At 39.6% G+C, this 25,167-nt stretch overlaps 2 protein-coding genes across 5 annotated transcripts in view; both read left to right on the forward strand.

The window, feature by feature from the left end:
• Nucleotides 1-12,660, forward strand: part of SELENOI (selenoprotein I) — a 37,222-nt gene extending 24,562 nt beyond the window's left edge. The window contains exons 7-10 of one of the 4 annotated variants that reach the window (XR_004275998.1): nucleotides 4,157-4,205; nucleotides 5,617-5,797; nucleotides 7,040-7,222; nucleotides 9,664-9,824. Coding sequence is in view for 2 of the 4 variants with exons in the window: in XM_032301246.1 (XP_032157137.1) it covers nucleotides 4,157-4,205; nucleotides 5,617-5,797; nucleotides 7,040-7,222; nucleotides 9,664-9,762 (512 nt within the window). In the remaining 2 variants the exon portion in view is untranslated. Of the gene's footprint in view, nucleotides 1-4,156; nucleotides 4,206-5,616; nucleotides 5,798-7,039; nucleotides 7,223-9,663 lie in introns of all 4 variants that reach the window. The other 3 variants (XM_032301246.1, XR_004275999.1, XM_032301247.1) reach the window with 3 other exon arrangements.
• Nucleotides 12,661-22,937: 10,277 nt separating this feature from the next.
• DRC1 (dynein regulatory complex subunit 1) overlaps nucleotides 22,938-25,167 on the forward strand; it is a 58,072-nt gene continuing 55,842 nt past the window's right edge. Inside the window, exon 1 of the mRNA XM_032301249.1 lies at nucleotides 22,938-23,170. Coding sequence (XP_032157140.1) covers nucleotides 23,016-23,170 — 155 coding nt within the window. The 5' untranslated portion in view covers nucleotides 22,938-23,015. The remainder of the gene's footprint in view (nucleotides 23,171-25,167) is intronic.

The following is a 25,167-nucleotide window of genomic DNA, read 5'->3' on the forward strand; positions in this document are numbered from 1 at the left end:
GGGTCACTTGAATTCAGGAGGCAGAGGTTGCAGTGAGCCAAGATCATGCCATTGCCAGCCTGGGTGACAAGAGCAAAACTCTGTCTCAAAATAAATAAATGCATTTTAAAAAATTCTTTTAATCTACATAGCTTTTCCCTATTTTTTCTTTGACGTTTATGTGTTGAAGAAAGTGGGTCATTTGGCCAGTAGAACTCTTAGATTCTGTATTTTCTTGGTTGCAGTCTCATGGCCTTGTTTAACATGTTCCTCTGCCTCTTACTTTTCCTGTAAATGATAGTGAGATCTGTGAGCTTAGTTTGATACAGGTTTAATTTCGGGGGAGGTGGGGCGTGCTGGGGAATGGTACTTGCTATGTAGTGGTCTTCCTATTGCATCACAGTAGGAGGCACATAGTGGGTTCATGTTTTGTACGTCTGTTCCATTGCTACAAAGTTTGCATCATCACTTTACCTATTTACCTAATAGGTTTGTTTTGTTTTGTGGTGGTGGTGTTGTTTTTTGTTTGTTTGTTTGTTTGTTTGTTTGTTTTGAGACGGAGTTTCACTCATGTTACCCAGGCTGGAGTGCAATGGCGCGATCTCGGCTCACCGCAACCTCCGCCTCCTGGGTTCAGGCAATTCTCCTGCCTCAGCCTCCTGAGTAGCTGGGATTACAGGCACACGCCACCATGCCCAGCTCATTTTTTGTATTTTTAGTAGAGACAGGGTTTCACCATGTTGACCAGGATGGTCTCGATCTTTTGACCTTGTGATCCACCCGCCTCGGCCTCCCAAAGTGCTGGGATTACAGGCTTGAGCCACCGCGCCTGGCTGTTTTGTTTTGTTTTTAACCTGCTACCTTAAACTATTAAGGGTTAAACTTACCTAATAGTATTAAGAGACATTGATTATCATGACTTAGGAATTCATTCATTCAGTGGATAGGTAAGGAAATCAAGTTTTTGATTTTATGACAAAATGCATACATGCTGATAATTCCAAAGCAAATATGATAGTACAGAATTTTTACTTAACTTCATTGATCTTACATTTTTATCTCCTTTAAACTATGGCAAAATCCTTGGTTTTCAGTGACACAGAATACTCACTTGCTTTCTTCCATGAAATACTCACAACAGTTTCAGAATACAGTACCTAACTCAGCAAAAAGAAGAAAAATGAAAATTAAGATTTTGTTTTTTGCAGTTTTATTCATCCTTATGTCTTACCCTACTAGGTATGTCCAGTCAGTTTACTGTATTTTACAGTCACCACTCTGTGGTTACGTCACCAGTTGTGGACTTATACATCTAGCTTTATTTATTTTACTTTGACTTTTAGGAATTACTTTTTCTTTTAAAATTTACCCTTTATAATTAGTAAAATATTTGTGATGACAAAGTCAAATTTACAGGATGAGGTATATTCAAAGAAGTATATTCAGAGAACTTTAATTTGCCTTCTGTTGCTACCCAATCCTTTCTTTCCTCAGAGGTAACCATTCTTAGTTTTTAATTTTATGGCTTACCTTTTCTTGTTTCTTTCTTATTATAAGTAAATATTTGTGTTTTATTTTATCACCCACTTTCATAGATAAATGGTAGCATTCCATTGTGTATATACTGTACCATACTGTGCCTTTTTTTCTCCCCACCTGCTTACTCGTATATCCTAGCAATCACTCCATAGTGATCTATGAGGATCTTACTCAGTCTTCTTACAGCTGCCTGGCACTTCATTGCATGAATATACCATAGTGTGTCCAACAGCCCCCATCAATAGACACTTAGGTTAATTCCAGTTTTTTGCTGTTATACAGATTGCTGTAGTGAATAGTCTTATATACCAGTCTTTTCATACTTTTGCCAGGGTGTTGAGGAAGAGGTCCCTAGGAGTAGAATTGCTAGTGGAGGACAAATGTGTGCTATTTTGCTAAACATTCCCATATTCCCCTCCATATGGATTATGCGATTTTTCTGTTCCCACCAGCAGTGTATGAAAGTGCTTGTTAATTTACAGTTTCACCAACGTAGTCTATTATCAGACGTTTGGATTTTTGCCAGTCTGATAGGTAAGAAATGATGTGTCTGTATAGTTTTAATTTGCCTTTCTGTTATTATGAGTGAACTTTTCTAGTGTTTAAGAGCCATTTGTATGTCTTCTTCTGTATTTTTATATCTCGCAAGCAGATATTTTTCTATAGGGTTGTTGGCCATTTCCTTCATTTTTAGAAGGTCTTCATATATTAGGTATATTCATTCTTTGATATAGATTATAGTTTTCCCCATTTGTTGTTTCTCTTTTAACTTTTCTTAAGGTACTTTTTGTCTTGGTGGTTTTAATTGAAGTTCCTACTTAATAAATAAACTGGAAATGTGAGGAACCAAATACTTTTGATGATCATGTTATCCTTGGAATGTATCTCATTGAAGTTGGTCCTTTTTTTTTTTTTTTTTTTTTTTTTTTTAAAACAAATTCTACTCTGATTTTCCTATACCTCTTAAGTTTCCTATACAATGAAGTCTGGGCCTTCACTTATGGCAAGATGAAAAGCAGGTCTGCATATGTATGATTTCTATCACTGTTCTCTACTTGAAACATAGATCTTCATAGATAAGTACTGAACAATTAAGTACTGGTTACAGAAAGTACATTAAGTACTATAGAGAAGAAACAGAAGATGCAGCCTATGTAGAGCCCAGGCTTTCCACATGCTCACTATACTTGAGATAGTTATTTCAAGATTTTTAAAACTAAAATTACTCATGGTGGCAAATCTTTTGCTAGTTTGTTTCAGCCTATTTCCAGCACCTCAGAGCTACGAGTAATTCTGCGTTAATTCATTTAACCTTGGCTCCCCTCCAGTGCTTCCCAGCTTGACATGGAGTACGATGCTAAAAATTTCTGAGAACACTGAGGACCTCAGGTGGTCTTCTCCTTCCTTTCCCTCTAAGTTCATCTAATTTAGGGTACTTTGTTCTACTTGAACTTGGAAGTAGCAGAGTAATTCTTTAGAGATAAGATTTCTGTTGGGTTCTAGTCTTCTGTTTTAAGCCAAATGTCTTAGCAAGTGTTTAGAAGGGGCACCAAGGTAGTAATATGCAGGAGGTCGAATTGCCAATAATGGACACAGAATGAAATGATGAGATGGCTAACAGAAACAGGGAGAATGGGATCACAAAGGCAAAGGGAGGAAATAATTTTTCCTTTCCTGCAGTGTAGTGGATAGTCAACCAAGGCATTTCACTTAGAAGTCAGGAATGAAAAAATGATACTGAATTTGAACATTAGGAAATCTGGGGAAATTTGAAGAGTACAGTTTCTGCAAAGTGGGAACACAGTGAATAAAAGAGTGCTAAGAAATTGAGGACAACAGGATTAGCAAATGATAAGACAAAGCAGAAGAAGACAGTAGATACTGAGGACAGCAGATTCAGTGGTAGGGTTTCTTGGGAAGGCCGTCTTTGTCTTAAGTTTGTGGGGAGAGAACTAGCGTGCAGATGGGGGTAGCTAGGGGGAGAAATTGAAAATGCTAGGAAGACTGAGTGTGGTGGCTCATGCTTATAGTCTCAGCTGCACAGAAGGCTGAGATAGGAGGATTGCTTGACTCCAGGAGTTTGTGACCAGCCTGGGCAATATAGCCAGACCCTGGGCAAAAAAGCTAGGAGGGTAAAAAATAAATGGGAAGCAACATGATTGCCCTTTCGAGTAGCTCATGCTTACTGTGCAGTTTCAGTTCCCCATACTGTTCCAGGTATCTTAACATGTCATAACTCATTCACTTCTCAAAACTCTGGGGTTGGTACAACTAATATCTCTATTTTACAAATAAGGAAACTGAGGCACTAAAACAGCAACTTGCCTAAAGTCCCATAACCAGTTTGTGGTACAACTGAAATTGAGGTCTAGCTGGCTCTTTGAGTCTGCCCTCTGAATCACCAAATTATACTGCCACTCTTCCTGTTGTAAATGTTATTTGTAAATGTATTTAATTTTATTGCAGAAGTAGACTTGAACCTGAAAATTTTGGGGTCTAAAAATATTTGTTTTGGATGGATTCAGTGATAATGTAATCATCGCTCTTGAATAAGCTTAATCATTGAAATATTATTCCCTTTAGGTTGCTAATCATCACACTTGAATAAGCATAATGATTGAAATATTTTTCCCTTTAGGCTGTGCATTATGTGTGACTCTTCCAATGAGTTTATTAAACTTTTTCAGGTAAGTATTTTATTTTTTAAATGGGCAAGAAATATGAAAAGTTTTAGCAGTTAGCTGAACTTAGGGATCTGTTTTCCTTTTGGATTCAGGACATTTTGAAAAGGTCACAAAAAATGTATTTTAAATCTAGAATGCAGTAGGATAGTTTATGGTGTCTGTGGTGGCTAATGTAGTCATTTCAAAGACAGCACAAAACTACTAGTTCTTTTGTATGGTTTTGGACTCATCAGATAGCCTTCTAATATATCACTTTTGTGAGTGAATCTTTTCACCAGGAAGGAATATATCCCTATTGAATATTAATACATTTACATTTTATGATCTTACATTTACAAGATCATAGAATTTCTGAATGAGTGTAGTTGAGGACCAGATTGTACCTGTGCTGACTTTTCTTAAATAGCCCTTCTATAGAAGTCCCTGTCTGGGTTGCGGGGAGACGGGAGTTGCTCAGGTAGAGCTTCATTTCTCTGATCTATGTGCTTCCCCACTTTTGCCCAGCTACACTGAATTTGCTTATTGTGTCCTGAATAGATTTTGCTCTTTCCTGCTTTAGTAATGTTGCTCCCACTGTTTCCTTTGCTGCTTTTTCCTCTGGTTGAAACATTTTCTTACACTTCTCACTTCATCCTTTAGCCCTCGAATCTGTGTAGCAGAATCTTATTTATGCTAAACCAAGATCTATGAATCTTCTTCATTTATTGGAATTGCCAATCGTTTATAGAAGCCATACAATTTAAAGCTCTGAAGGATGTAGAGATTATTTCTCTACATTTTTTCCTCATTTTGTAGCAGTGAGGCTCTGATTGGGCAACATATTGCCCGAGGTGGTGTGATCAGTGGCCTAACCAAGATTGGCATTTGGAGCTCTGTTCAGGTGAGCAGATGTGTCCCGGATAACCTCCCGTGTGCTAGAGACACAGAGATATGGTGTGGTAATTGCACCTCAGAGTCTTTCATGTGAGCTCTGTCTCACTCTAAGTTCTCTGTGACTTGTGTCAAAGTCTCATTTTGTGTCAAAGTCGCACTTTGAGGTACTCTTCGAGTATTTTATGTTCATCTTATTTCCTCCATTAGAATATCTTATAGAAAAAAGTCCAAATTTTATTCATCTTCATATTCTTAGCACAGCAGTTGATAGTTTGATTTAAAGAGAAAAAAATGGGACTAGAGGTCAGAAAATTTCAGTTCTAACCCTGGCCCTGCCACTTGGTAGCAAGTTTTGTAAATTTAAATTCTCTTATCCTCACTTAACCTGTCTGTAAAATTAATGATGTTGATTCTGTCTATGTCACAGGATTATTGTGAGTACAAAATAAGTGTATAAATAAGGAAACTATAAACTACAGTACAAGGACTGTTCAATTTATATGTAATAGTGTTCTTTGTATTACTTGATTTTTTTTTCCAGAAGCTATAAAAATAACACCTTGAAACACAATTCAGTCTATGAAGCCATGGTTCCCTTCTTTTCTCCATGCTTGCTGTTCATTTTGTCTACAGCGTGGATCCTTTGGTCTCCTTCAGATATTTTAGAGATACATCCTAGAATATTCTACTTTATGGTTGGAACAGCCTTTGCCAATATCACAGTAAGATTTTTTTCTTTTAAAAAATTATAATATATATTTTAAAAAAGAAAAAATCATAATATGTATTTAGGAATGTATGACAGAATTTGATAATTTGAAAAATCTTTGATATTAGAATAAACAGATTTTAATATAAAGATTTTTATTTCAGAAATTTGAAAGAATAGTAACCTCAAAGACTGAAATGCTGAAAATTGTTTTATTTTGCCCTTTGAAGCCAATAGGATTGGAGACTACAGTAGTAGTTTGGAACCGTGGCACACTTAATTTTTTTATTTTGGTTCCCTGCTGAAGAATTCATGGAAAAAATTTATAGATTCCCTTTAGTCTCTAAATGCATTACCAGTATGGCTGAAATGGCTGCAGACCTAAATGATTATTCTAGGAAGCTTGGAAGAGATTTTTGATAGAGAGAAAACACACACTTCAAAAATCAGCTGATTTTAAAATTAAGAGCATGGAATTTAAAACTTTGTAATAAATAGAACATATTTTTTATCAATTTCTTCCCATGCTGGATCATGCAAGAGAGCAGACAGGAAGCAGAGATCAGTAGTTGAGAAAAGACCCTGATAGTCCTGAAAGCCAGAAAGTCTGTGTTCCAGCCCAGGCTGGGTCCTTATAAGTTTTTATTTTGTAACTTTGCTACTCATCCTATGTTTCCATGTTTGTAACATGTGTAATGTCCCAAGCCCTTCTGATTTTATAGGGTTTAAATATCTAAAAACACTACTGCATTGTGTAAAATGTGTCTCTGAAAGAATAAACTATATTTAAGTTAGGTCTTCAAAAATAAAAGAACCAAAGAGGGTTTGAGATATTAATGATGGCAATGGGACTGAATTGGAGGTAGCACTTCTTCATCATCGCCATAAAGACACTTAATTGTGTGGGGGTGTGGGAGGCTATTTTGAATTTTTTTTTTTTTTTGTGCATATCATAGAGTCTTAAAATTGAGAGAAATTTCTTTTGTTGCCCTGTGGAAGAATGCCTGCTATAGCATCCTTATTCAGTTATCTTCCAGCCTCTTCAGACATACACTCTGAGGGTCCATGGGTTTTTGTGGTGGGCCAAGGGTCCAGTTGGGCCTCTAAGCCTTGAGAACTTCTGAACTTAGATAATATAAGTGTATTGGCTCAGGTACTTGAATGCTTTTCAAATGTTGGAATGACTAGTTTTGGAAGTGCTTTGCTAATGAAAATTTTCTTTTTTTCTTTCTTATTTTTTTAAACTAACTTCCAGTGTCAGCTGATTGTTTGCCAAATGAGTAGTACCCGGTGTCCAACTTTGAATTGGCTGCTGGTTCCTCTCTTCTTGGTTGTCTTAGTGGTAAACTTAGGAGTGTCCTCTTACATTGAGAGCATTATCCTGTATACATTAACAACTGCTTTCACTCTGGCCCACATCCATTATGGAGTACGAGTGGTGAGTAATCTACAGCAAAATTGGTACAAATTGGGTCTTGTAAATGGAACCAATAAATGTCGCCTAGTAGAAAGGAGGCAATGGAAAATTTTAAAAAGAAAGTTGCTTATTATAGCAGCTGTAAGGGTTTTGGGATATTCTCTAAATTGTGGATAATATCCAGATGTGTAATTTCAGATAGTGTTTCTCTAATGAATATGTTACTGTAATTACAAATGATTTTAAAGCTGGATAATTATTATGAGGAATTAGTTCTTATTGTAAGTGGGTATGTATAAGCCATTTTCTTGGTGAGTAGAATTGTAAACTGTTTGGGTGTTTCGTTATATGGGACCAGATAATCACATTTGTTGATTATTTACTTCTTCACTTGCTTCTTAGCTTTTAGGGGCATTTTTATTGTTTATTAACAAAATTTGGAAAGAAACTAAAATTGGTCCTACAGTGCTTTTTCCCTCCCAGTGCCCAGTTTGATAAGCAGTTGAGGTGAGGGAGATTAGAATTTCTGACTGAAGGAAGACTTTTGCATTATTTGAAGTTTTATTGCATTATGCTATTCTTGAGCCCTATTCAGCAAAAGTAATATAACGGGAAATATAGAAGAAAAGGGATTTTAAGAAATATTTTGTAAACTTAATATTTTCTTCTAAAATTAACTAGTTTTAGGATGAGTGAATATAGATAATGAAATCAAATAGAATCATGTGGTTTTTCTTTCACTTTAACATTCTTTTCTAATTATTTTACATATTTTAATGTAGGCTGTGCAAAATTCCACCAAGGAGATTACTTAATAATGACCTTGCACAGCAAAGTTATTTCAATCATTTAGGTTGTTTCCAGATTTTCACCGTTATACATATTGTCCTATGCTGGGTATGGAGGCTCACACCTGTAATCCTAGCACTTTGGGAGGCTAAGGTGGGTGGATCGCTTGAGCTCAGGAATTTGAGACCACCCTGGGTAACATGGCGAAACCCTGTTTCTACAAAAAATACAAAAAAAAATTAGCCAGGTGTGCACCTGTAGTCCCAGCTACTTGGAGGGCTGAGGTGGGAGGATCGCTGGAGCCTAGGAAGTCAAGGCTGCAGTGAGCTGAGATGGTGCCACTGTGCTCCAGCCTGGGTGACAAAGTGAGTGAGGCCTTGTCTCAAAAAAAAAAAAAAAAAAAGTTGGCATAAACAATCTGGAATATATTTGTTTCATTTATTTTATTTTCTGAGGATAATTTCATAGGAATGGGATTGTGATAGGGTATTCACATTTTTATGACTCTTACAATACTTCTATTTGGTATGTTTGTTTGGAAAGGAATCCTACTGTAAATCCGTTTGAGAAACAAAATGTCTTCTGTATTTTCATACACAGTTCTTAAGTGGGGGAGGCAGCTATCATGCTTGATGACAACTTTACACCTTGCATGTGCTGCCATATGTGGGCTTTTTTCCCTTAGTGTTTCTCTCCAAAGTCGCCCTCATTTGTTGGAACAAACTAGATAAAATTGCTAAGGAAAAAAAATGTGATGAATTGTGACATAAGACATAATTATTTTTGGTTTTATTTGTACAAGTGTAACATTGTATGCCTTATATCAACACTCTTGGGCCTTTTTCCTGGTATTTCATCGATATATGCATGGCTTAGAATCTCCATTTGCCAGTGTCTTTTTTAATTGTTTTAATTTACGATAGCCTTTTAGAAGCATATCTTTAGAAAACTACAGATATGCTAAACTAAACCCAAATACATTTTTCTTTTACTTATAAAGGTACTACATTTTCATTGTTAAAAATCTGGAAAATAAATAACAAGCTAACTGGAAAAAAATTTAGGATCATCTTTTTTGTCTGTCTTTGTGTTCTTTTGCCACTTCTACAACTTCTGGCCAGAAGGTAAAACTTGCTAGGCCACACAAAACATTCACTGAACTACTGAAATATAAATAATAAGTATCAAGTAAATGACACACACTCACTGGCCTATAACTAAGCTCTTGCCTTCCCACTAGAGATACCCTAACTAATAAGGCCTCTCCAGATTCATGGATCTAGTTTTCTACTATTTCTTCAGGATTAGGAAAGATTACTTAGAAATGTTTCAGCAAGCTGAATATTAAATCTAACTATAAATATGATTACTTGATCTAGATACTACAGGTCAACTAATCCTATAGTTTTTCAGATTTGGTTGTGAATTTGAGTGGTCTTGAGTGTTCTGAAGACTAGATTTTAGTTCCAAGTCCAAACTTTCCCAGGGTAGTTCTAGTGCTCCCATTTAGCTGTCTAGCTCTATAGCTGTCCTAATCCAGAAAAACCTCTTCAGCATTTATCATGATTTTTGCCATGTCAATAAATTGTTATCTCTATGGGGTAAATTCTGTGTGCTTTAAAAAAATAATAAGGTACATATTTGTCATTGTCTCATGTTCTGCTTTTTCATAGGTAAAGCAGCTGAGCAGCCATTTTCAGATTTACCCCTTCTCATTGAGGAAACCAAACTCAGATTGACTAGGAATGGAAGAAAAGAATATTGGCCTGTAATAATCTTCTTTCTTTGAACAGAAAGAAGTACTGTAAATAAATGCTTGTAAATATTTCATCCATCACCATTGAACTAGACTGATCTGCGTGGCAGACATGGGATCTCAGTATGGTACTTGGACAGCAGGAATGATACATATAATCTGAACTTGTGAAATTTTGGACCTACTAACTCTTAGCCTATTTTATTTTTTATAAAACTACGTGACATTTTGGTTGAGCAGAATGTACATTAGACCAGCATAATGTTCCTAGTGATTCTAGCTTTGTGAGTTTACAATGTTTTGATTCATGCAGGGTTAAAGATGCTTTGTTTTTATTTTTTAAATACCAAAATTGGTTTCAGAACACTGATAACACTCAGAAAACCACAATGTGTTTTTGTATTTGGTACTTTGTAATAGTGGGCATAGCAATAGTCCAAATCTAGTATAGAGAAAGGATAAAAATAAGTCACCTTCAACAAGAGATGCCAATGATTACCAAACAATAGACAGTTGCCAAATACTGGTTTCTCTTTCCCATGAAAATGCCTTTTGTCCTCAAATGATAAGAGAGCTAATACATTTAGCTAATATATATTTAGATTTTCTAGTATTCTAGCTCCCTTTGTTATGGAACAGATCTTGATAAACGGTTTAATTTTCTCCTAAAGAGAAATATTCGGTTGAGAATTTGAGAATGGGTTGTAATGATAGCTCACCCATTGGGATGGTTCATTGTTGAAATGTGACATTTTTCCCCCTTCAGCTGCAGGTTTCTGAGATTTGGTGCCTGTGAGCTCTGATTGTAGGAATGGATGTGACAGCCCACTCTTATGATAATGACTTGTAAGGCGTGCAGATAAAATACCTTATAAGATACATACAAATTGGAGTTAGGAATTTCATGAACTTCACTATGACCAAAATTAATTTTTTGATTCCGTTTGTCTGTCTGTCCTTTCCCCCTCTCTTTTTTCAGGGTGGGGTGCTTTGTTTTTTGTTTCATACATGATAAAACAGAAATTCTCTCTTCCCCAGCTTATCCATTTCCCCACTTGAAGAAAACTTTTGATATATATGCCTTACTGGAGTACCTGCCCTCTTTAATGTTAATATGACTTGGAGTAATTTCTGAGGTTTACTGATAAACATAAAAATTTATTTAATTTTAATGTAGTTACTCTATAAACCATATTTTTTCATGATGTGGATATATTTTCTTCTGTTTCTTTTTTAGTCTTCATTTAATTTGGTGGTGGTGAAATTTACTTGCCGATATTCTTTCATTTTTCACTGAATGAAGTTTGTGCTTTAATGAAGAGTGTATCTTAAACCCCTTTTTTTTGGACAGGTTGCACTTGGATAAAATAGGCACCACTGTGTTGATATGTAATTAAATTTGTAACTATTATTTATGAATGTGACCATTGCTAAATTTAATTATAGTGTATTTCTTTGTTGAATTTCAGCCTGCTGCTTTGTAAAAAAAAAAAAAAACTATAATTGATATTTTTTAAATTTATAAATTCCAATCATTGTCATTGAAGTTATTAGAAATTAGTCACAGCACTAGCTCATGGTTCTATACTCATTTTAAAAAATTATAAAGGTTGAGGTGTATTTGGTGACTTTCTCTGAGACACAGATGAACATTGGAAATAGATGAGAAATTGATGCAGAAGAATGTGGAGAGTGACCCCATGTTTGTTAATCGCCATCATGGAAGTCAGAGAATTAACCAATTAAGTGACGGTAACTATTTTTTGTATACCTTGTTCTTTGTGATCTGTAAAATTGAACTGGATAAAGTGTTAAATGGGGGTGGGGAAAAGGCTTTGTTTTAAGATTTCTAAGCTAATTATTTTACTGTTTTGCTGACCTTGAACACAAGAACGAGGTAAATCTGTATTATATAAGAAATGAACTGATACATATTTATAAAATGATAAATTTGGACTACAGGCTTTCTTCATCTTGTACAGTATGGTAAAAATACCCTTTACTTCTGGCATTAGGGTCACGTCCTATAGTTTGGGGGCTCTTTTACTTCAAAAGTGCGTTTCTGCAGCTCTTTTGGTTGTATCAAATTTATTTGAAAATTGTTTTGTGCCTGTACTTTATGACCTGTTTCCTTATGGTGGTAAAGAATTATGCCATAGTCTGTTTTATTGACATTGCTAGATGAAAGAAAAGTGCTGTCCACAAGGAGAAAGTGAAATTGAGCAATTAACTGTTGTTTCAGGATACTTGTGAAGCTTTAGTGTACTGCTGACTCTTCTTCTTGTTTTGGTCTGCCATCTTGAAAACCCCCATTTGTTGCCTAGAGACATAGCAGCTGAGGCAGGATTCATTACAGGTAGCTGTCTGCATTTATGTCATGCCAATTACTATAACATTTCCAAAGTACAAAAGGTCTTTCAGGCTTATGCATGATATTGTGGGTGACTTCACACCCCAGCCTTTCTCCCCAGCATACAGTGAGCTGCCTTTTGGGGAGCAATGCCAGATAAGGAGCATACATGCATGTTTCTGTACTTTCAGAATAGAGTGCCTTAGCTAGGCCAGAGGTTCTTAATGTGTTTCTGCCAACCAAAGTTGCATACACCTGTAAGAAGTGTCTTTTTAGGTTATGGTATGAAAAAGCATCCTTCAGGCTTGTCAGATAATAATTTTAGATTTGAGGTGGGCATGGGATAAAAAGATATAATAATACCTAGATAGAGAATGCTAATGCTGCCTTTTGTGATCCTTTAAATAATCCATGATGTTAGTGCAGTACACAGTTTGAAATGGCCACAATTTAAAGTGTCATTCTTCCACAAATAGGTAATTGATAGAGTTTATGGGTTTTAGTCTTAAGGGTAATAGAGTGAATAACTTCCAAATAAAAAGCTAAATATTCCTCCTTGGCATTTTATATATATATATATATATATTTTTTTTTTTTTTTTTTTTTTTTTTTTTAATAGAGACGGGGTTTTACCATGTTGACCAGGATGGTCTTGAACTCCTGACCTCGTGATTTGCCCGTCTCGGCCTCCCAAAATGTGGGGATTATAGGTGTGAGCCACCACGCCCGGCCCCCTCCTTGGCATTTTAACATCATTATTAAAATACTTTTAATTCTAATTTTGAAAAGAAAGCTAAATGCTGAGTTTAGGATGTTACAGTACTAATACCATCATGTTATTTATTCTAATTTAGAGGTGTTGAGAGGAGGGGAGCATATGTCTAGAGTTACCCAAATTCTAAATAGATAACAAAAGAGTGTTGATTATGACCTGGAGCCTGAGCTTTGGGAGAATATACAAGGGAAAAAGCAGGCATAGTATCCACTTTAAAGGGAAGAAAGGACCACCTTAACATTCTGTGAATTTGGAAGTTTCCTAAGTGTTGTTTTCAAAGAACTGGTTTATTTTGTAGTCAGTCAAAATGCATTTGGAATGTACCTCGCTTCCTTAACAGACTTTGACTCTGTGACCTATGAAGAATAAAAATCTGAAGGTGTCTGAGTCAGAAGCTACTTTTCCCCTTTATATTTTATATAGAAGCCTATTTGTCATTCTTCCTCTTCGTTCTTCACCTGGGTTTCCTCTTAACTAGCCACCACCTAGGACAGAGCCTGCCCACTCAGGTCTTGCCTTGTTGCTCCTAGATGTTGCCACATTCCGATCTCTTTGATGGCCTTAGATCTCTTGACTAGTCAAGTACTGGGAACGTGCCAGAGGGAACAAAGTAAGCTTGATGGGCTGGAACTTTTGACTTTGGGTTCCTAAAAAGCCAAAAACAGATATAGAAATATTTGGTTGTAATGATGCCTGTGTTCAGAGTGGCCTCATCTTGACCTCAGTTCTGGACTTAAGTACTCTATAGAAAATTTGTGAAGTCAGACCAGAATTTTCTTTGTCCCATGAGGTGTCTTTGTAAGGCAGCTTGCCCTTTCTTGAACACCCTGTGGGTGAATAACTTTAGTAAGTTAGCTGCCAGTACTAGAACCTTCCAGGAAGAATTTTAACTAGTATTCTACATTTGAAGCACTTTGACATGTACATTTAAAGTGACAGTTTTAAAAGTAAAATGGTGTTAAATATCTGAAACTTGAACGTATGATGCTCTGGGCATTTTCGGAAGTTTAAGTAAATTGATTATGTAACCCATGTGATTTGCGTATTTTAGTTTTTATGTTTGACAGTGGTACAAATGACTGACATTGGCAGGCAGTTACTTTAGGGAATATGGTTAATCACGGTTGTCTAACTTTTCCAGAGAAAGTGATGATATGCTTCTTCCTTGCATGGATCTGTGGAAATTGGATTTGTTGGCTATTCATTTCCAGTGAAATAGTTGGCTATTCTACAGTGCAGAATAGATGTAACCTTTTAAGACTGCATGCTAATAAGATGCTTTGCTCTTTAGTAAACAAATATGCAAGAGACAATAATCTCTCTATTTTTTTTAAGCAGGGATCTGCTCTCTCTATATAGACAGATCTTTTAATGTATTAACATTTGGAGTAGCAAAAGAAGTTTTGCCATTTGTAGCTCTCTCACAGGTAGCTTAAGTGAGGGGTTGTGTTGCATATGCTTAGAAAGGCCAGGTTCCCGGAATTGGACGATGCCACATATACTGATTTTAGAATATTTCAACAAAGGCTTGTCTCCAGGAAAATTCATTTGGACTGCAACAGGATTGTTCTGGTCTCCCACAGACCATTCACATGGTCTTTCTCTCCAGAGAATCATTCTTAGAAAGCCAGGCTAAATCAGAGTAGTGCTATTTTAAAAGCATGTATATTGGATGATGTCTATAGAGTACCTTAATGCTACGTTGAAATTGGAGGCAGACTGTTCTCTTCAGCAATACATACGCTAAAATTGAAGTTAGAGACAGTATTGAAGATGCAGGGGGTAGCCAAATGCTGTGGATATTTCATGTCTCTCTTTGGTTAATACCTTCTCTTGAGCAGTTTCTGTGGGTAGTAATTAAACTTAGAATTGATTTTAGGGTTTTATTAAAATATATACAATTCACCACGAATTCTAGATTCTGATATTCTTGACAAGCACTATTTGACTATCTCAAGAGTAAGTTCTTGACCTGGAACATAGTTAGTACTTGATGTCACTAACCAAGTTGTAGAAGGAGCGTGTTATAATTCTGCAAGATCTGTGAATAGCATTATAAATCTGGGCCAGGCATGGTGGCCCATACTTGTAATCCCAGCACTTTGGGAAGCCAAGGCAAGTGAATTGCTTATGCCCAGGAATTCAAGACCAACCTGGGCAACATGGCAAAACCCCATCTCTACTAAAAATACAAAAACAATTAGCTGGGTATAGTGGCATGCCCCTTTGATCCCAGTTACTGGGGAGGCTGAGGCAGGAGAATCACTTAAACCTGGAAGATGGAGATTGCAGCGAGCCGAGATCGTGCCACTGCACTCCAGCCGGGGTGACAGAGCAACACTCCATCTCAAAATAAATAAATACATTTGTTTAAATTACTGTTGTCATTCAGCATTAGACTTTGAGTTTAATAACTACACATTGAGACTGCTCACAATATTAACTTTTTTTGTAGGTTATTTTGTTGTTTAGATAACTTGCCTCTCCAGAGCAACCATTCAGGAGATAAACACCTAACTATATGTAATGATATGCTCATTTTAAAAAATGTGCCAAGAAAGCAAAATTTATTATTGAACTCTAAATTTCAGGTTTTTTGTTTTTTTTTTTTAAGTAGTGCTTTCTCTGGGTAAAGGGAAAGGCAATGAATAATTGCCAAGGTGTAAACTCCCTGCTGCCCACCTCCTTCCCCTCCCCTTCATCTAACATAATATGTAAATTTGTAGCCAATTATAGCAAAAGAAATTGGTATCTTTTTGAGTAAGGTTTCATGCCCTGTGACTAAGAATAGGAGGCAGGAATCATGCCACCTATTGAGTTTAGCTGATGCAGTTGGCTTTCTATAGTGTTTTGAAACAAGAGAGCAATTCCATTCCTTCTCAGGAACCTAGAGACAACACCACTTGTGCAACTGGAATATGTTTGCTGGAAGTAGGTGGAGAGGAAGAGTAGTTTAATTCAAGTAGTTTAATTGAGCATATTAGTCATTGGTCTGTCTGGGACTTGCCGTGTTCATAGTAGCAATGTATGTACCATTTATTTTATCTGGTTATGTGTATATATGCCTTTTAAATATGTACATACATATTCTCCACATATGTATGTATGATATATTCATATATACATGCAGTCTACTTGATTATCAGCAAAATGGTCAGCCTTTATTAGCTTACTTCTTCATGTGGACTTAATCTGCATGTGGCCCTTACTGCGAAGCCTCTTCCTGATCTGAAGCCACAGTCTGTCTGTCTTCTAGTTCATCTCAGTCCTCGAGAAGGGCCCTTTAAATATGTCGCTGTCCCATTTTCCTTTAACCAGGGGTTGTGTGAGCCAGAAAGAGCTTTGAGGAAGATGGCTGCTTCTACCAGGGTGGAGGCTTCTGGGTCTGCATGATGATGGGGCCCATTTCTGGCCAGCGGGTGGCCCTGGGAGCAGTTGTGCCACAGGCTTGCTAGGAGAAAACTCTAACTCTTGCGGAAACAGAGCTTCATGACTTGCTTAAATTACTTAGCTGGAATATTGTGAAGTGTCAGATAACGTGATGTGCAAATAGAGTATGCCGATGCATTTCCTTGTTTCTGCATTATCTGTATTAGTGTTTCCCATTGCTAGCCCAAATAATCAAGACCAGACTGTTTCTTGTCACTGGATTCTGGAAGCCTTGCCCTTTCAACTGGATTTATGTTTATTTCTGCTGCTGTGAAACCCCAAAGTAATGCAGTAGGTTTTAATTGAAAATTGTTTAATTCTATTATTATTAATAATTATTTATTGTAATAAAAGTAAAAGTAAATAATTTTTAAATCCTTTTAATTGTTTTCAGATTGTCTTATTTGTTTTCCTTGGTAGGTGCAAAAGGGGAGGGAGCTACAAGGAGAAAACTAATGTCCACCACTTGTCTCAGAGAATCATTGATTATGTCAGAGCAAAACACTGAAAAGGTTTTTGTTCTATTTTGTTTTTAGAAAGATCAGCCTGCTTGCTCCTGGGTGTTCTGTGATCCTGTGACTTGTTTCAAAAGGCAGAAAATGAGGCAGGTGGCAGTAACAGCTTTTCATAGTCTACTGCTCCTGACTCACCCAGAACTGGGTGGTGGCAGTCTCTATCCTAATAATTAATGACTGGGTCACACTTAAATTAGTTTGTAAGGTGGTTTCTTCCTCAAGCATTTTCCCATAGAAAGAGTGTTAACATATGGTATTCATTTTCCAGACAAATCCCGCAAAAACCTTTTAGACCACACTTAGTACGTCTAAATTATAGAAACTACAACTCCCATTACATGACATTGCTTCTGAGGAGAATATTTCCATTTTCATGTCAATCTCCCAGCTCTGGCAGTAGGCATTTAAGAAAATTTTCAGTAGCAGGCTTGAAGACAATGAGGAAGAAAATGCCCCATGTTTTAACCCAGGCTGTTCTCCAGCTGTGCGCTCTTAATCCCTTTCCCTCCCACGCTCTTGGTTGTGGTAGCAGTTATTCCCTCCCTTCTACCTGGGAACCTCAGACACCTCCCAAGAGCCTGATGACACATACCAGGTAGATACTACATAAACACTCTTAGGGCCACCAAAACTTAAAAACACCCTATGTCCCCAAAGTGTCTTGCGCCTCTTTCCACTTACCTTTTTTCCTCTGCTCACAAATTTACTAAAAGAAAACTTTACAATTGCTCCTACCATTTTTTCTTCTTTTCATTCCCAAAGTTTTCCTAAAACCTCCCAAAGTTTTAATACAGTGGCTGTTTCTTAGTCATGTTCAACTCTGCAAGCTTTGAAGAAAGAGCTTTTTTACTTTTTTCCTAAAGCCTTAGTTTCCTCATCTATAAAATGGGATTAATATTACCACAGTTAAACCATATGAAGGATTGAATGAGAATAGCTCATATAGAGTGTTGAGCATAGCGAGTGGACTAAGGTAGATGCTTGGTTTCTACTAATATCTAGTTCTCTGACTTTTTACTTTGAGCTTTTTTCTAAACCATGTGACATAGCTCATGACTTCCATGCCTCCTCCTCTCTCTTTTCTCCTTCATACCTTTTGAGGCAGTATGTGAAGATGATGGTAAGGCAGTTCCCAAAATTAAAAATGAGTAAGATTGCCTTCTCCAAATCTAATTAGTAAAATTCACACAAATTGAAAGAAATAACCTAAGAAGTTATCTAAATGTTTGATGAATTTGTCTGCATGCCCACATTCCAATTAAGGTGATTTAGTGTAAACTTACTGGATGTAGAATTAAGTGTGACTAGACTTAGTAAGATATAAAATCTAATCAGTTCATCCTTTTTCTGGAAAAAGATTATAAAAGCTGAAGGTGGATGCCCAGGTATCTTCCTTAGCAAGGGAAGCCCATATAGGCCAGATTTCTCAAAGCCTACCCAGGGATGAGGGACTTGATTGTTCTTGCAGCACGCTATCCCCATTGTGGCCTCTGAACCATGGTAGTCAGGCCTACAGGTCAAGGGACTTCCCAATCAGAGTTTGATTCCCTCTGTAGATCAGCTCACAGAGATGTGCTAGTCACAAGGATGTCTTTGTGACCCCAATTCCCTCTCAACTGTAACAGCCCCACTGGCCTGCTTCACCTTCTTCAGGGGGAGGGGGGTCTCCTGTCATTTCTCTTACAAAAACGTGAATAAATAAGCTTTATGTTTTATTGAGTCAAAAGTGATTTATCCTCACTGTAAACATTTAAAAAAAAATCTTTAGAGAATGTTAAAGTCACCCATAAGGCCACCCCCAAGGGATATCAACTACTTTGCGGCTTTCTCCCTATTTTTCTTGTGTACATACTGTCTACATTTCAAATAAAACTGGGCAGGCCAGGCACGGTGGCTCATGCCTATATTCCCAGCACTTAGGGAGGCCGAGGCGGGCGAATCAGCTGAGGTCAGGAGTTCGAGACCAGCCTGATCAACATGGAGAAACCCCATTTCTACTAAAAATACAAAATTAGCTGGGCATGGTGGTGCATGCCTGTCATCCCAGTTACTCCGGAGGCTGAGGCAGGAGAATCACTTGAACCCGAGAGGCATCCAGCCTGGGCGACAAGAGCGAAAACTCCGTCTCAAAAAAAAAAAAAAAAGAAAAAACTGGGCTCATACTGTACATTGAGCTGCATCTTCCCTTTCTCATGTAATGTATCTTGGATGTCTTTCTAGGTCACCTTTATTCTTACCTTGTGTTAGAGAATCCATGGTTGCTTTATTGGTTCCCCTATTGATGGATTTTGTCATATCTGATTTTTTTATATTACAAGGAATTGGAATGAGCGTACAGACACATCTGTGTACATTTCTTTCAAAAAAGTATTTGTTGAGCACTTATTAAATATCAAATATTGTGCTAGGTGCTATGTGTACAATGCTGAATAAAACTGATGTAGTTGTGACCCCAATGAGCTATAACTAGACTCATGATCTCCTTATGATGATTCTTTTAACTAGAATTGCCTAGTCAATGCATATGCTAATTTATTTTTGTGCGTATACAAATAAATATGTTTTTATCTAGTTTTTTCTGTTTTTAACAATTTCATAAATTTAACTGATGAACTCTTTACAAAGCCATGGAAAATTAAGCATTCATTTTCCCATTTATATTTAATTATAATTCATTACATGCCTTCTGACTTTGTTTAATGGTTTTTCTTTTTCTTTTTTTTTGGATGGAGTCTTACTCTGTCACCCAGGCTGGAGGGCAGTGGTGCAATCTCGGCTCACTGCAACCTCTGCCTCCTGGGTTCAAGCGATTCTCCTGCCTCAGCCTCCCAAGTAGCTGGGACTACAGGTGCGTGCCACCTCACCCAGCTAACTTTTTGTATTTTTAGTAGAGATGGGGTTTCACCATGTTAGCCAGGATGGTCTTGAACTCCTGACCTCATGATCTGCCCGCCTCAGCCTCCCAAAGTGTCGGGATTACAGGCATAAGCCACTGTGCCCGGCTTCTTCATTTATTTATTTTGTTTGTTTCATTCCTTTGACCTCTAAAACCATAGTTGTCTGCCCCATGAAAATATTTCTTCCTCTCTCTGTCCTTTGTTCAGTTTTTTTAAAAATTTAATATTTAAAAAAATGTGGTAGACCGGACGGGATAGCTCATTCCTGTAATCCCAGCACTTTGGGAGGCTGAGGCAGGTGGCTCCTCTGAGGTCAGGAGACTGAGATCACCCTGGCCAACATGGTGAAACCCTCTCTCTATTACAAATACAATAAAAATTAGTTAGCTGGGCACAGTGGCTCAGACCTGTAATCCCAACACTTTGGGAGGCCGAGGTGGGTTGATCACAAGGTCAGGAGTTCGAGACCAGCCTGACCAACATGGTGAAACCCTGTCTCTACTAAAAATACAAAAATTAGCCAGGCATGGTGGCAGGCACCTGTAATCTCAGCTACTCAGGAGGCTGAGGCAGGAGAATCGCTTGAACCCGGGAGGCAGAGGTTGCAGTGAGCTGAAATTGCATCTCTGCCCTCCAGCCTGGATGACAGAGTAAGACTCCATCTCAAAAAAAACAAACAAAAAATTAGCTGGGTGTGGTGGCACATGCCTGTAGTCCCACCTACTCAGGAAGCTGAGGAGGGAGGATCGATTGAACCCAGTAGGCAGAGGGTCCAGTGAGCCAAGATTGTGCCACTGCACTCCAGCCGGGGCAATTGAGTGAGATGCTGTCTCAGAAAAAAAAAAAAAGGCAAATAATGGTCATATATGTTTATGGGATACATAGTAATGTTTCAATGCATATAATGTATAGTGATCTGGTCTGGTATTTACCATATCTGTCATCTCAAACACTTGTCATTTCTTTGTGTTGGTAATGCTCAAAATCTTCGTTGCTATTTGAACTGTGTTATTGACTCTAGTCATCCTACAGTGGTACAGAACACTAGAACCTGTCATTTTGGATCCTTTAACAAATCTCTCCCTATTCCTCCCTTTCCCCTAATATGCCAATTTAAACAGTTAATAGATTTTGGCAAACTGACCTTCTAGGAGGTGCCTTTCCAGTGGTGAGTGAAAGTGTTTGTTTCCCACACTTATCAAAGGTGTATTACATAATTGAGTCTGCCTGTGGGAGCAAAGAGGGCCCCCCAGCTGGTCAGAAAATGGCTAGAGAGAGCCAGGAAAGGAGACAAGCTTGGGGCTTTTATTGTGATTAAGGGGTGAGGCTGGGAGGAAGGCATCCAGTGCATGTAGTTGAAATCTGCCAGCACCAAAAAGAGCACCTAGGCTTTTTCAACAGCTTGCCCAGATGTGGAGAAGGAAGAGAGAGTGCTGCTTAAAAGCAGTCAGCAGCCAAACAGCAAAAAATGGAGTCAGATTTCTTATTGCAAAAGATGTTGGAAGTGGTATCAGGACAACTGTAGGGCCAAGTATCTCACTGATCACTCTTCATGGGTCGTATGGTACCTTCTGCTCTCACTTATCTGTTGTGCAATAGCTGATTCCCACTGACTTTCTCATGGTATCCTACTCCCAACTATATACATGTGTATGCACACATACTTGGTTCTGTCCTTATGGATAGTGGAAACATGAATCAGAACCTGGAAGAGTCTGTGGTCAGAGGGTGTACCATGGCTCCTAGGAAAGTTTAACGCTTTAGGTTACAACCAAAGGAGACAGATCTGGCAGAAGGCCCTGAAGCCTAGAAGCAACTTGCCCCGCTCCTCCTACACCACCACCTGGCAGGTGTGAAAGGAGGATCCAGGCAGCTGCAGTTAGGTTCTAGCTGTTGGATGGTTTTGGCACTCCTAAACCTCTCCACTGCTTGCAGTAGAATTGATTTTTAAAACCCACTCCATTTGCCTCTGGGCAGTTCTTATTCACAAAGGGCGTTATCTTCTTGGCCTCACAACTGTCTGTGGGTTGCACCATTTAACAGCTGAGAAAATGGCCCTCAAGAAGTTGTGACTTGCCCAAGGTGGCAGGGCAGGGCTAGAACTAGTACCCACCCTTTCTCACTGCTTATCCAGTGCCTTTAATTCCTCACGGGCTAATGGGACAGAACCATATTAAATGGAATCCAGTTTTCGTTTGATTGGCTGATTTTTTTTTTTTTTTTTTTTTTTTTGAGACGGCATCTTGCTCTATTGCCCAGTAGAGTGCAGTGGCTCCATCTCAGCTCACTGCAACATCACCAACATTCAAGCGATTCTCCTGCCTGAGCCTCTTGAGTAGCTAGGATTACAGGCGCCCACCACCATACCCAGCTAATTTTTGTATTTTTAGTAGAGACGGGGTTTTGCCACGTCGGCCAGGCTGGTCTTGTCCTGATCTCAAGTGATCCGTCCACCTCGGCCTCCCAAAGTGCAGGGATTACAGGCGTGAGCCACCGCGCCTGGCCCCAGTTTGGTTTTAATTCTAAATGAGAACACCATTTTTGTTGACAATGAGACTCCCAGGAGATAGTGCCTTTCTGGAGATAGCTGAGAATTTAACAGTGCTTCTGCATTTCTAACTTTTATCCCCTCACCCCTCTCACGGACTGTTTTCCTCTTTCGTAAGTATTTGATTGCACGTGGTTACGGTGGGATTGTTTTAGGTTGCAGCCATGCTGAAAACTGCTACAGAAGACAATTCCTTGCTGGGTATAAATTTATTGATGGCAAGGTGGTTTCAGTTTAGAGGAGACTGCCGAATACATCAAGTAGAAGCGCAAAAATGAATGGATGGATGCAATATTCCTTAGCGCATACCTGTTTTTCAGTACTCTCTATGAGGACAGGACAATGCCTGTATCCTTAGCGCTAGCACAGCGCTTGGCACAGAGTAGGGGCTCAATTTTATTTGGTGAATATGAGTTGGAGGAATATTTGATAAATGAATGAAAGATGAATTAATCATCAGGGTCAGTAAGTGATGAACCACAGCTTGGTCCAGCTCTTTAGTCCTCTCGTCTCGTGGTGAGACTCCACAGCTCCTCTAATACGACCGGGGCTGACAGACCTGACATCCCACCTGCGGGAAAGGCATCAGTCAGAGGCTGGGATGCGCCGGGGGAACGGCGGCGGGCGGGGCCCGGAGAGCTGCGCGCGCAACCACTGGGCGGTGGCTCAGGACCTCTCCCTGGCAACGGCTTGTTCCTAGCAACCAGCCTGCGGTCCGGAGGTGGATCGGAGGGAGCCGCCTGGGGGCTCCTGCCATGAATCCGCCGGGGTCCCTAGAGGGCCTGGAGCCGAACGTGGACGAGCACTTGTCCACGCAGATTCTCGAGCCCTCGGTGCACTCCGACAACCCTCAGGAGCGCATCCAGGCTCGGCGCCTCCGCATCGCTGCGCGCCTGGAAGCCCGGAGGCGGTGAGCGCTGGGGCGGGCCGGGCGGGATCCGCGCAGCAGGGCCTGGTTTCCTGATGAGATAGAAACATTTCTTCCGGAAGGTTCAGGCAGAATTTGGGAAAGTAAAACGCTGGGCCGGGCGTGGTGGCTCGCTCCTGTCTTCCCAGCACTTACAGAGGCGGAGGCGGGCGGATCACTTGAGCCCAGGAGTTCGAGATCAGCCTGGGCAGCATAGAGAGACCCCATTTCTAGAAAACATCAAAAAATTAATCGGGCGTGGTGGCGCGCGGCTGTGGTCTCAGGTACTCGGGAGACTGAGGCACGAGAATCGCTTGAACCCGGGAGGCGGAGGTTGCAGTGAGTCGAGATTGAGCCACTGCACTCCAGCCTGGGTGAAAGAGCGAGGTCGTGTCTCAAAAAAAATAAATAAATAAAATAAATAAATAAATAAAAGAAAAGAAAACAAAAAGAAACGTTTAACACTGTTGTAAAGTCAGAGACGGAAATACTCATCCCGTTATTGCTTGGTTGAGAGCTGAGGCTCAGGCACTGGACAGTACACGGAGGAATCAGGCGACCTGTGACCTGCCCTCTGGGGTCTTGCCTCCTTCCCTCCCAACCTTCCTTCCTTCCATAATATTTATTTAGTGGACCTCACCTATCACTTCCACTGGTCTAAATGGCTTACTTGGTTGTGTAGCCGAAACCCTCATTCCTGAAGGTCTGAGGACCATACCTGCTGAGGCTAGGGTTGCTGTAGCCATCCACTCACAGCCACAGTGGGCTAAGGGAGGACCCAGAGGCACCTGAATTCCTGAACGTCCTCACTGTGTGCACTTAGACCTTCTTCTGCTGGTCAGGGTCAGTTGTCCTGCCAAGATGGTGACTTCTCGTCTGCTGCTCATTGGACACCAGGAGTCCAAAGTGCCCAGGTGGCAGCTATCACTTGTAGTTCAATGGGATCCTTGCTTTGTGCCCTGGCAAGAACACACCCCTTTGGGAACCAGGACTTCTGACCTTGCAGACGCCAGAGTTGTGGATGCAGAAAGCACAGAGTCCCCCATGAGTCATTAGGAATGATGATAAGTGGGGCCACTCCAGCTTCTACACACTGGTTGTCAGTCCCATGTATTTTTTTCTTCTGGGACAGAGTCACACAAAGTCTCTGGCTTAGTGCAGTACTGCATTCAAGAATGTGGCACTCCATTCTTTAGTGTAGGGCCTCCGAGCTGGGGCTGCAGCTGTGCCTCCATCAGGCCATTCAACACCATCAGGCTGGCCGATTCTGGAAGTTGCGCATGTGATATGACCAGTAGTCATATCACTTCTGCACCTCTTTTGCTGTGAAGTGAGTCACTTGGTCAGAGGGTTTATTGTATAGGATTCCATGCTTGAACTTCAGACACTCCTCAACCCCCTGGATAGTGGTGCTGGCCTAGGCTCTGTGAGTCACTTTTCCTTCTAGACAAACTCCATGACCAGGTGTGCCGCTTGAAGCTCCGCCCATTTGGAAGGCTTTTCATCACTATCTTTCAAGGCCATCCCTTAATGTGGCTTGCAGTGCAGCTGCTGTCCATTTTTAGGCTGAACCCACAAACCCTGCTAGCCGATCCATAAACTAAACTTGGGCTATTTCTTCTTTCTTCAGCTGGTCATATAGGACTTCTCCTGGGCCGCAGGAAGAGGCATTGGTACAAACATGGAAGGCGATGTCTGGGTCTGGGCAACCTGCTCATGCAGCTGACTTGTGCCCTCTGGTCCTGCTTGGGCTCCATCTCAGATCTACCATTTCCATCTTATAATGGCATGGCTCTGGGCCTACCCAACTTCATGACTTTGATGGACGTGAGATACCCAGCTCATGCCTGGGTCTGGGTCATGATTCTCCCACTGGGGTTTGCCATAAACTGCACATGCCATCTTTTTCACTACAGGCACCTCCAAACCATAGGGTCTGCTGGATCGTGTGGCCCAAGTAGCCTGGCTGCTTACACTGTGGCCTGGGTCCTTTCCTGTTC

This window comes from Sapajus apella, unplaced genomic scaffold (assembly GCF_009761245.1).
Source record: "Sapajus apella isolate SASKATOON/1434 unplaced genomic scaffold, GSC_monkey_1.0 scaffold44, whole genome shotgun sequence".
Lineage (NCBI taxonomy): Eukaryota > Metazoa > Chordata > Mammalia > Primates > Cebidae > Sapajus > Sapajus apella.